This window comes from Nicotiana sylvestris, chromosome 5 (genome assembly GCF_000393655.2).
Source record: "Nicotiana sylvestris chromosome 5, ASM39365v2, whole genome shotgun sequence".
Lineage (NCBI taxonomy): Eukaryota > Viridiplantae > Streptophyta > Magnoliopsida > Solanales > Solanaceae > Nicotiana > Nicotiana sylvestris.
The window spans coordinates 155,712,546-155,724,119 of NC_091061.1; the positions used below are offsets into that span (position 1 = coordinate 155,712,546).

The window sequence follows — 11,574 nt, forward strand, 5'->3', positions numbered from 1 at the left end:
GGTTTGAAGTACCATTACACCAGTGTGTAATTCGTTCTATCCTGGGAGGAAATAATCCATAACTTTGGGTACTAGGAGGGGATTAAATTCCTTAAAGAAACACTGTGAATTCATGGGCTCGAATTAACTTTTGTTTCTTTACATTTTTTATTTATATGTTATTCTATTTTTTTCAGAATTAGTTTACAAATACAGTTTAATAACAGTACTTATGTATTATTCCTTTCAATGCTTGATAGTTGTGGTGCGTGGCAAATGGGTAGCTACATTTTCGTTTTTCCCCCCTACCTTTTGTTGGTCCATTCTCATCAATGAAAAAGGGGGGGAAATGGTATCCACAGAGTCTGTGCAACAAAACCTGGGATTAAGATTTTATTTTTATTGTTTATCTTTTTGTGTCTTGTTTGTAGGGGAGTTTTGGAGCTATTATAAAATTGTCTTTGTATGATTTATATGTCATAGGTTCGAATAGTGAGAATATCCATTAATAGCTTGTTTGGATAGTTGTTACATGTCGTTTCATAATGTATTGTATTGTATTATATTGTTTGATGAATACAATGTTTGGATAGGTTGCATCATTATCCGTCGTTTCATGATGTCACACATAAAAAATATGAAGAATAAACTTGTAACATTACTAAGAAAAAATAGGATACGAAGTAGAATTATTATATAAAAAAGTAGAGTAAAGGATAAAATATGATTATTTACTAATAAAAAAGGGCAAAATGAGAGAAAAGAGCAAGGTAACAATGCCACCACACCAAACCTATCATTACATAAAGTGATACTTTTCGTCGTTACGCAGCGACGGATTTAACAATATGATACAATAAAATTTAAGTACCAATCAAAACAAATATCTTATTTAAAGTAACAATATGATACAATTCAATAGGTAACAACCATCCAAACTAGCTATAATGCTAGTATTGGGATAGGTTGTTGTTAAGTGTTTGCCATAATTTTCTTACCATATTTGGTTTTCCTATTTGTTGAAGGAAAGGGCAATATAATTACCTTAATTGAGTTTTCCTTTTTGTAGAAGGAAATTATAATTCTCTTATACTTGGTTAGTCCTTTTTCTTGTAGGAAAAAGTTTGGAGTTCTATAAATTGAAGATTCGTCCTTCTCATTCAGTAGCATCCACAATGTAGCCATAGGGGCTTGAGAGTAGTATTTAGGGGAGAACTTTACGGGACAAGTGTTAGTGTGTCACTTGTGTTTGCCTCTTCGTGAGGTTGTTCTCTCGATATTTTATACTCTCTTTTTATATAGTGGATTGCTCATCTCCGCGGTGGACGTAGGTCAGTTGACCGAACCACGTTAAATGTTTGTGTATCTTTTGGTATATTTCTCCTTTGTTGTATGATTTATCGTCGCTCAAGGTTCGCTTTGCTAGCTTCCATATGACACTTGATTTTTACGGTTCTAACAAGTGGTATCAGAGCGAGGTTCAAGATAGGTTCATCTTGGCGGGTTCAGTTTTAGCCGCAACATATTTGACGATAATCGTAATTTTTGTCTAAGAAATTTGACCAGTGTGCTACGCACGTTGAGACAAACTTTGTGGTGGAGAGTTGGAGATGCGACCTGTTGAAGGCTATGTGAAAAAGGTGAATCAAGTTTATTTTGTCGGAAAATTCCGGCCAAGAGGGAGAATTGTTAGGTGTTTGCCATAATTTTCTTACCATATTTGATTTTTCTATTTGTTGAAGGAAAGAGCAATATAATTACCTTAATTGGGTTTTCCTTTTTGTAGAAGGAAATTATAATTCTCCTATACTTGGCTAGTCCTTTTTCTTGTAGGAAAAGATTTGGAGTTCTATAAATTGAAGATCCGTCATTCTCATTCAGTAGCATCCACAATGTAGCCATAGGGGCTTGAGAGTAGTGTTTAGGGGGAGAACTTTACGGGACAAGTGTTAGTGTGTCACTTGTGTTTGCCTCTTCGTGAGGTTGTTCTCTCGATATTTTGTACTCTCTTTTTATATAGTGGATTGTTCATCTCCGCGGTGGACGTAGGTCAGTTGACCGAACCACGTTAAATGTTTGTGTGTCTTTTGGTATATTTCTTCTTTGTTGTATGATTTATCGTCGCTCAAGGTTTGTTTTGCTAGCTTCCGTATGATACCTGATTTTTGCGGTCCTAACAGTTGTCTATATTATACCCCTTGGGATGCAACCCTTCTCCGAATCCTGTGTGAATACGGGCCTTTTTGCCTTTTTGTGTCTTATTTCTTTACATGGTATTTCACATTTTCTTCTTGGTCAGCCATTTGAAAGATGCTCTTGGCCTAACCAGTTCAGTACCCATACATTTCATTGTTGTCTTTTTCTTCCCCTAATCCAATAAAAAACTATCCACACACATCCTATAGAATAAACAGAGAAGCAGAAAAAAGAACAGACAGACACCAATGGCCATGGCACAAATATTTAGAGAAATATTATTTCAAGAACCAAGTACAATTTTCATCAAAATCATGGTACTGATGAATTTAATATTTTCTGCAATATTGGGTATTTCAGAAGCTTTTGGAAAACAGAATCTTGAATATTCAAAGTTCTGGAATTTGAATTCTCAAAAGCAAGTCGAAACTAAGGTCCCAAGTAGAACTGGAATGCTTATAGCTTATACCCCTAGTCTAATAGCAAGTCTAGAATAAATAATCTATGTTGACCCAATGCAACAAGAGTCTAGTTAGGGACACCCAGAAACAATAGATACAAAACAAAAGAATCTTGTGATAGGAAAACAATATGTTTATATCATCAGACAAAAAGAAGGGAATAGGTTAGTAAACAATGCTTAAATCACTTAGTTTCAGCTACTTCTTTCCCCTGCTCTTTTCATATACTAGAGTAATTCCTTCCCATACGGAAGCCGAAGCAGAAACAAAGCTTTTTAGTTTGCGGCAAGTAGAGTAGAGTTTATTAATTGGTGTAGAGAGGTTTATTGAAGCAGCAACACAAGTGTAGAGTTTTAAAAAGGCAGATATGGAAGCAGCAGCACAAGTGTTCATGATACAAGCACATTCGAAAATAAGTGTAAATGCTTCTTTCATAGATTTGGTTCCGAAATAAGAACTTTAAGCATGTCAGCTCTATTCATGAAATTATTTTCAAAATACCACACATATAAACAACTTCATAAAGAAATCTTATATTTTCTAGGGGTATCTCATATTACTTGAAGAAAAAAGTAACTAGGATTTGCAGACAGCCTGTAATGAGCAAAATTCCTAAGTGAAATACTACTGAGATTAGTACTTCCTTTTTTATTTAGTGAAGAAAAATCAGTGTATGTAGCTCAGTTGTCTTCAAATCGAGTACTAAGTGAAACACTACTGAGATCCAAATTAAACCATGATCCAAATTATCTATGCTACACTTCTCATTAGCACGTGTTATTGTATATGTCCCACAATACACACCACAAATATTTAGAAACAGATCCCAAAATTGTCCTGAAAATCAATAGACTAGTTCTTAACACTATTTAGATATTTAGACTAGTTCCCACCTTTCAAGTCTTTTGTTTTTACTCCACCTCCAAAACCAAATACATGGCTACGAGTTTGAGGTCCAAAGCACTTTTCTACAATCTCTATGCTTGGAAGAGACGGTTCGGACATCACCAATTCTTGGATTTGAGCCTGAAAAGTATATAAAGAGATTATCAGAACACGTGCTAACTGAAAGTAAGGTAGATGTTCAATTAATCAAACGCACATGTTTCTCAATTGTTTCAAAATCAACAAGTGTGTTATTCTTCTTGCGAGTCTCAAAGAAAATAGTTGCCAAATCTGGTGGGTTGCCATCTTTTCCACCCTTCACATCAAAGTAAACCATGTCAAATAGTGTATGTCAATATTCAAAGAAAAGAATTGAGATATATTATGATAGCACCTTTTGATAAATAATTTCTCTAATTGGCTTGCTACCAATATGATGAAGCATCTTTAGCTTAGCTCTATTTGATGCGTTCCTATGGCTTCTCGCCTATATTTGCGTAACAATATTAGATTGAAATGTTATAAATAAATCTCAAACAATTGATCATAGTATGAAATGAAAATATATAACTAAGTATTATATGTCAAACCTGAAAACTTTCTGAAGAAAAATGCTCCTTTATCAACCATTCCCATTATTTTTTATCTACTCCCTTTGGCACATTTCTAAGAGCCTTTTGTATTGGCTTACCCTTCACATACTTTGCATGCAATTGTCCTCTCCATTTATTCCATAATTCTTTCATCCAACTCAAAATATGATCCCGATGAATATCCATGTCATCACTTTCAAATTTATCCTACAATAAAATAAATAAGTTTTAAACCTTTAGAGTATGTGAAAATAAATTAGTAGTCATTCAATGATTCAATGTCAAGAATTGGAATTCCCTCATAGTATCTGCTAAAAAGACAAAAATCCATGTAATTCAGTCAATAAGAAAAAGAATAATTACTAGGGAACATCAGTGTTCTAGCATTACAGAGATAATTCCTTGCCAACATCTAGTTGCCAACCTAAGAAGTCTAACAGATTAGAAGCAGGAGTAAGTGCGTTAATTGTCCACTTAGTCTTATAATCTCTTCTCTAACAGATAAGTTCATTCTATATAAGAAATAAAGCTCCTAGCATATATAATCAAATGAGAGAAAAATATATAAGTAATAGAGGCCATAGCCACATCTCCAGATTAGTAAGAAAAGAGGAACCTAAGAATAAAAACAGAACACTCAATCCAATTACCTCAACAGCTGCCCACATATGATTTAATTTTTCTTCCTTAATGTCATCCCACGATGATACACCCAACGGACACATATTATGGTCACGAACTAATTTTCCCAAGGGCCTCGCAAATAGATTGCTATTCTTTCCAACTGTTCGATTATTGTAAAATGTTACTTTTAGCTTCTGCCCCACTTCAAGTGATGCAACTTCTTTGTACTTGTTACTTCCTCGAACTTTTTTTACCTTACTAGTACATGAACCTACATTTACATAATGTAAAAGTATTTGTAAATATTACACAAATAATCAACTTATGATCGAATAGATTTAAGAACATACTTGGTTCAACTGTTTGGGTAGATTCCATCACTTGACCAGTAGATGGAGAAAATGCAATATCAGTTTGCACATGCTTTTTCTCATGAACAGAGGGAGTTACATTTGTTGTTCGCATTTCTTGAGCAGCAAACATTGTATAATTTGATTTTGTGCTGTTAGAAGTTCTTGCCATGCCTTGACTAGCGTAAAGAGCATTATGATGAAAGGATCCCACCTTATTTCCAGAAACCTCTGAATAGGACAACGATTTAAGCTCTCGCCCTCGTCCTCGTCTCATCCCTATAGCACCTGCAAGAAATCATATTAGTACAAAATTTTGCATTAAAATTTAGTTATATAAATTAGCAACTCCATAGATGTGAAGAAGAAAACTTTAGCAGATTGATACAACAATTGAATCTGATATCCTTAAAAGTGGTCATTGTAATCAGATTAGGTCATTGTTATATATTGATTAAGATATTTCAAGAGAGAAACTAAGAATGTATTTGTACTCTAATTATGTAATTATGCCTCTCTTTTGTCTATTTAGGTTCTCAATTCATAATATCTTGTACGTGTTAGACTTAGTACGAAGAGGAAATCAGTTGTCTGAGCCTCTCATTTCCTTTATCAACTCCAACTGAGATAGGATGAAGGTAGAGTGTTGTGTTCCTAGCTCAGTAGATTTGATAAAGGAAATGAGAGGCTCAGACAACTGATTTCATCTTCGTACTATGTCTATTTTTCATCTAAGTAGAACTGTTTCTGCGGTAAATTCGAGAAATCATACTTGGTTCGACTGATTTGGGAGATTGTATAACTTTATCAGTAGATGGAGAAAATGAAACATCGGTTTGCATATGATCTTTCTCAAGAACCGAGGGGATTTTAATCGTGCTTCGCATTTCTTGAGCAGCAGACAATGTAGAATCTGATCTTGTATTGTTAGAAATTCTTGGCACACTTTGACTAGCATAAAGAATCCTCTGATGGAAGGAGGATCCCAACTTATTTTCTAACATCCCCGAAGAACACATAGATCTAAGCCCTCACCCCTGTTCCTTTGCTATAGCACCTAGTAACAAAAAAATCATATTAGTAAAAACTTTGACATTAGAATTCAGTTTGGACATATTAACAGCACAAAAAATTTGAGAAACCATACTTGTTTCACCTGTTTGAATGTATTTCATAACTTCATCAGTAGATGTATAAAATGAAATGTCAGTTTGTATTTCTTAAGCAGCATGTTTGGTAGAATCAGACAACCATAGATCTAAGCCCTCGCCCTCGGTCCTTCCCAATAGCACCAGGTGCAACGAATGTATATTTGTTAGTAGACTTCATAGTGGATCCCACCTCCTTTCCAGTCTTTAATGGTTTCATATTAAACATACAAAAAAATCACAAGAAAAATTAAGACATTATAAAGACAATGTACTATCAATGAAAAAATCATGTAATCAGAATATATAACAATGGTTCTTAATAAATAAATAAAAATAATATATAACAATGATATGCTAATGCATATAGAAATAGCATACCTCATTCGTTCTTTTTCGTTTATTTTTGTGATTTTCTAAATCTACAATATCATCATCCGTTTGTTGCACAATCTCATAGGAATCACGAGGTTGCATCTTTCTCACTACACGCCAGCCTTTATTGGAATTATCATTAGCATAAAACACTTGAGATGCTTGGTCCGCTAATACAAAAGACTCATTTATTTTCAAAAATCGTCCCCAATTAACACTTACACAACCATATTCATCTTTCTTAACTCCTTTCGTGTTATCATACACATCAAACTAATTACATCAAAATAAAGCCACTCTTCTACCCATGAATTGTAATTCAAGAATATTAGTTAAAACTCCATAGTAATCAATATTTTCACTGTGTTTTTCAGTCTCTCCAACAACAATTACACCACAATTTTGAGTCCTTAACTGTTTATCATAATCTTCTCCATGAAATCTATATCCATTAACAACGTAGCCATTAAAATGTGTCACATATGGTGTAGGACCACGTGAAAGCGAGAGCAGATCTTCCATAAGCTGACTATTTTCTGCTTTATGCAATTTTGCAACCTATCAACAAGATAAAGTTGATTATTTTAGAATGAGTAATACAATATTAAGTTGCCACATTTGATGTGTACATATTACTCACCCTAACTTTAAACCATTCAATAAATTGTCTGTTCCACTCTCCATCAGACAAATTTTGAGTAGCATCTACATGAATTTGTGCAAACTCTCTACAAATTTAAGATGAAGCACAAATGTCATATAAAAATTGAAAGTAATCCTAAAGGAAACAAGGAGAATGAAATGATATGAAAGAAAAAATTCATACTCTAGAAATGGTAGAACTTCATCACAATTCTTTAGTATGTATATATGTGCCTGCTCCAATTCATTTGCTTCAAGTTCACACTGTTTTTTAGCTCCCAAAGATTTTCCAGAATTACAAAATAGAGATAACCCTCCATCAGATTTTTTTAAGCCACCATCATAATTTCGTTCAGGCCGATTAAAATTTGTATCAATTCTATGCAGATACCTTGAACACAAGGTCATACATTCATTTGCAAGGTACCCCTCTGCGATAGAGCCTTCTGGACAAGCCCTATTACCAATAAGAGATTTTAAAAAATATAACCATCGCTCTATAGGATACATCCACCGATATTGAATAGGTCCAGCAAGCATAGCTTCATTAGCCAAATGAATAGGCAAGTGTACCATGACATCAAAAAATGAAGGAGGGAAGACTTTTTCTAACTTGCAAAGAGTTATAGGAATTTGTGCTTCAATTCGTTCCAAGTCATCCATCATTAACACCTTAGCTCCAAGCATATTGAAAAATAAAGACAACTCAATAAGTGGTTCACATACATCTTTGGACAACATACCACGTAGTGCAAGAGGGAGTAAATGTTACAAAAGAACATGGCAATCATGACTCTTTAAGCCAGAAATCTTGTGTTATTTCAAGTTCACATTGAAAAATATTAGATGAAAATCCATCTGGAACCTTTAAATTTTTTAAAAAGAGGCATAATTTGTGCTTTTCTTGGGGAGATAATGTATAACTTGCAGTTGGAACTTCGTACTTTTCTCCCTTTTTGATGGGGTGCAGTTCCGGCCTAATGTTCATTTCTTGCAAATCTAGCCGAGCATTAATGGTGTCCTTGGTCTTTCCTTTGGCATTCACGATCATCCCCAAAATATTATCACATATATTTTTCTCAATATGCATAATGTCCAAATTATGCCGCAACAACAAAGATTTCCAGTAGGGAAGTTCAAAAAAATACTTCTCTTATTCCAGTTATCCTTTCGATTCTCATGTGATATTTTGATCTTTTTCTTTGGAACCTTCGTTAGATGTAGCCCTTCAAGATCCCGCACTTGATTAAGTATTTCAATACCAGAACGTATTTTTGGTGGGAGCCGTCGCTCTTTTGTGCCATCAAATGACTCCTTATCATTCCTCCATCTGTGATTAAGAGGAAGATATCGTCGGTGACCCATAAAATATTATTTCTTACTATTGGTCATCTAATTGAGAAAGTATCTTTATTGCAAAATTGGGCATGCCAATTTTCCTTTTGTACTCCATCCAGATAAATTTCCATATGCTGGAAAGTCATTAATGGTGAATAGCAAAGAAGCATGCAACTTAAAATTCTGTCCAGTAGATGCATCAAAGGTCTCAACACTAATTTCTCATAACTCATTTAGTTCCTCTATCAAAGGTTGAAGATATATGTCAATTGCATCTCCTGGACAATCTGGACCAGGAATAAGCATTGACATAATAAAATTTTCTTGTTTCATACACAACCAAGGTGGTAAATTATAAGGAATAAGTACCACCGGCCAAATGCTATATAAGGTTTTTGAATTGCGAAATGGCTGAAATTCATCACTAGCAAGTCCAAGTCGAACATTACGAGGCTCGGCCGCAAATGAGAGATGAAGTTCATCAAATGATTTCCAAGCCATTGAATCAGCTGGGTGCCTCATTATTCCATCATCAACTCTTTTATCATGATGCCATGTCATTAGAGAAGATGTCTTTGTAGACATAAACAACCTTTGAAGTCTAGGCTTTAATGGAAAATAGCACAAACTCTTAGCTACTATCTTTTTGCCTTTTTTATTCTTGGCTTCCCCGCTATGTTTATTTATTTTCCATCTGGATGCACCACAAATTTTACAAGAATCAAGTAAATTATCCTCCTTCCAGTATAACATGCAATCATTTATACAAGCATCAATCTTATAGTAGGAAAGCCCAAGATTCCGAATTACCTTCTTTGCCTCATAATATGAATTTGGCAAATCCGCTTCATCGGGCAACAACTCATCCTTTAACATTTTTAATAGCATTGTAAATGACTCATTGCTCCAGCAACCCATACTTTTTATGTGAAGCAATTTAATCAAAGTGAAAAGCTTTGAAATTTTTGAGTTTTGGTATAGTGGCTTCTCAAAATCCCTCAATAGACTGTAAAATCTTTTGGCTTCAACATTCGGTTCCTCTTGAAGTAAATCATCACAACCAATATCTGCAGTGCTTCTATCATGATTAGGATATAGATCTCTCAAAATTTCTTCTATTTCATCCTCACTCTCGTATTCTTCTACTTCATTATCATCTTCATCTTCAAGTTCCGACAGTGGCTCACCTAAAACTTCTCCATGGTGATACCAAAAAGTATAATTTTTTATTATTCCATATACTTTCAAATGTGACTCGACTGTCTCGCGTGTTCCTAATGTTGTGTTACAACATTTGACATAGGGACATCGTATTTCATACGATTCTCCTGTTGTTCTAAGAGCATAATCTAAAAACTTCTGCACCCCAATTAAATAGGCTTCATCGAGCCGATTATCAACAAGCTGCATCCATTGCTTACTTGGTGTCATAACCTTAAAGAGTATAAAAATATTAGATGAAAAAAATTATTTAGAATAACAAAATTACATAGATGCACACAACCTTTTATTAACTTGCAAACTCTTTTAGTGATCAATACTTCCTAAGATATCACAAGATGAGATAAACTATAAATTGAAAGTCAAAACAGATAATATACTCACACAATAAATACATGATGTGTCTTACATAAATTATTCCTATTCAGTTAATACATATTTCATCATAATTATTATGACTAACCATGGCACAGGTATATGTACTATTGTGATATTTTGACGGAGTTGACAAAACAACATAAACAAAGATAATGGAGGGAGATTTAGTAATGCAGAAAACTTTTCAGCTTTGTCGCTATTATCAACCCCATGATAGGAGCACATAACTCTTTCTCGCTATATTATATTCCTAACAACAATAGTTTAAAAACTGAATGATACAAAATTCTAATACAAGCATAACATAAATGAGTTTAAACAGAACCTTAATGTTTAATTTGAATAAATCAGATTTTATTTTTAACTTTTGCATATAATGGATTACATTAAAGATGGTTTATGCAATTTACATGTACAAACATACTGATTATGCTCTTACTGATTTTATTTTTAACTTTTGCATATAATGGATTACATGTGCTAAAATTCTAGAGTGAAGGAACTAAATTAGAACACATAATATGTAAAAAGTTCAACCAATTCTTCACCACATAACAAAATCCCACAATATACCCACGACAATTTCTTAGCCCTTCAAGCAAGTTTTCAAAACTCTTGTTTTGATGTAACCCTAATAGATAAAACCCCTCAATAAATCCACAAATACTCCAGTCTTAACACACAACAAAAATTAATATTTCAAAGAAAAAAAGAAAAGAAACCTAATGACAAAACCTCTGTTCTTGTTGTCCAAGCCCCAAAATCGAATCCAATACTCTCACTTTTACCTCCCACATAACAAAAATTAATGTTCCACATAAAGAAAAACTCAATCAAAGAAACATAGGTAAAAAAGAGAGAGAAATAAAGAAACAGATGAAAAAAAAAAATGAAGCAGAATAAGAAAAATTGAAGAAACTCAGTCTTGATGTAGCTGAATAATGTTGAGTGATTGAGAGGAATTTTTTTTAGCCAGACAATGCTTGATATCGAGCAACAAGTGTTTTAGGAGTTCAGGAAGTTCAAGGGTTTTGAGGAAGTACTTTCACTCATTTTTGATTCCCGCCTCTATCTCCCGCTGAATGTGATTATTAGAGACCGTTATATGTCTTTTTTTTCAGACCAGATTAAATCCCTTCGTTTAGGAAAAATAAATCGTGATTTATGGACCAAAAATAATCTCGTCCCTAAATCTTGGTCCCTAATAACCCTTTTTCTTGTAGTGGAATAAGGGCAAGATAAAATAAGATCGAATCCAAGAATGCAGTCAAACTCTAGGTAGTAAGAGTCATCTATGAATAAGATATAGAACCCATTTGGATTAGCTGACAAGCATTAGGTGCTGAAAAACAGTTTTAAGTGCTGAAATTGATAATAAGTTGCT

At 33.9% G+C, this 11,574-nt stretch overlaps 1 protein-coding gene across 6 annotated transcripts; it reads right to left on the reverse strand.

The window, feature by feature from the left end:
• Positions 1-3,365: 3,365 nt before the first annotated feature.
• Positions 3,366-11,275, reverse strand: LOC104210610 (uncharacterized). Of its 6 annotated transcripts, XM_070174737.1 has the most exons (12): positions 11,234-11,255; positions 7,438-10,025; positions 7,252-7,339; positions 6,618-7,169; positions 6,236-6,441; positions 5,861-6,145; positions 5,089-5,376; positions 4,765-5,009; positions 4,112-4,321; positions 3,916-4,008; positions 3,739-3,837; positions 3,366-3,662 (listed from the first exon to the last, which is right to left on the reverse strand). In XM_070174737.1, exon 2 carries the CDS (start codon positions 10,020-10,022, stop codon positions 8,814-8,816), a length of 1,209 nt encoding a protein of 402 aa, XP_070030838.1. In that variant the 5' UTR covers positions 10,023-10,025; positions 11,234-11,255; the 3' UTR covers positions 3,366-3,662; positions 3,739-3,837; positions 3,916-4,008; positions 4,112-4,321; positions 4,765-5,009; positions 5,089-5,376; positions 5,861-6,145; positions 6,236-6,441; positions 6,618-7,169; positions 7,252-7,339; positions 7,438-8,813. The 6 variants fall into 4 exon arrangements, with proteins under 6 accessions (XP_070030838.1, XP_070030839.1, XP_009757858.2 ...); XM_070174738.1 differs by having other exon boundaries at positions 6,245-6,441; positions 7,438-11,275; XM_070174736.1 differs by having other exon boundaries at positions 7,438-11,275.
• Between the last annotated feature and the right edge of the window lie 299 nt (positions 11,276-11,574).

What these genes read in the sequence shown, in the direction of transcription:
- LOC104210610 (XM_070174738.1), bottom strand. Translation starts at nt 10,022, where the DNA reads ATGACACCAAGTAAGCAATGGATGCAGCTTGTTGATAATCGGCTCGAT.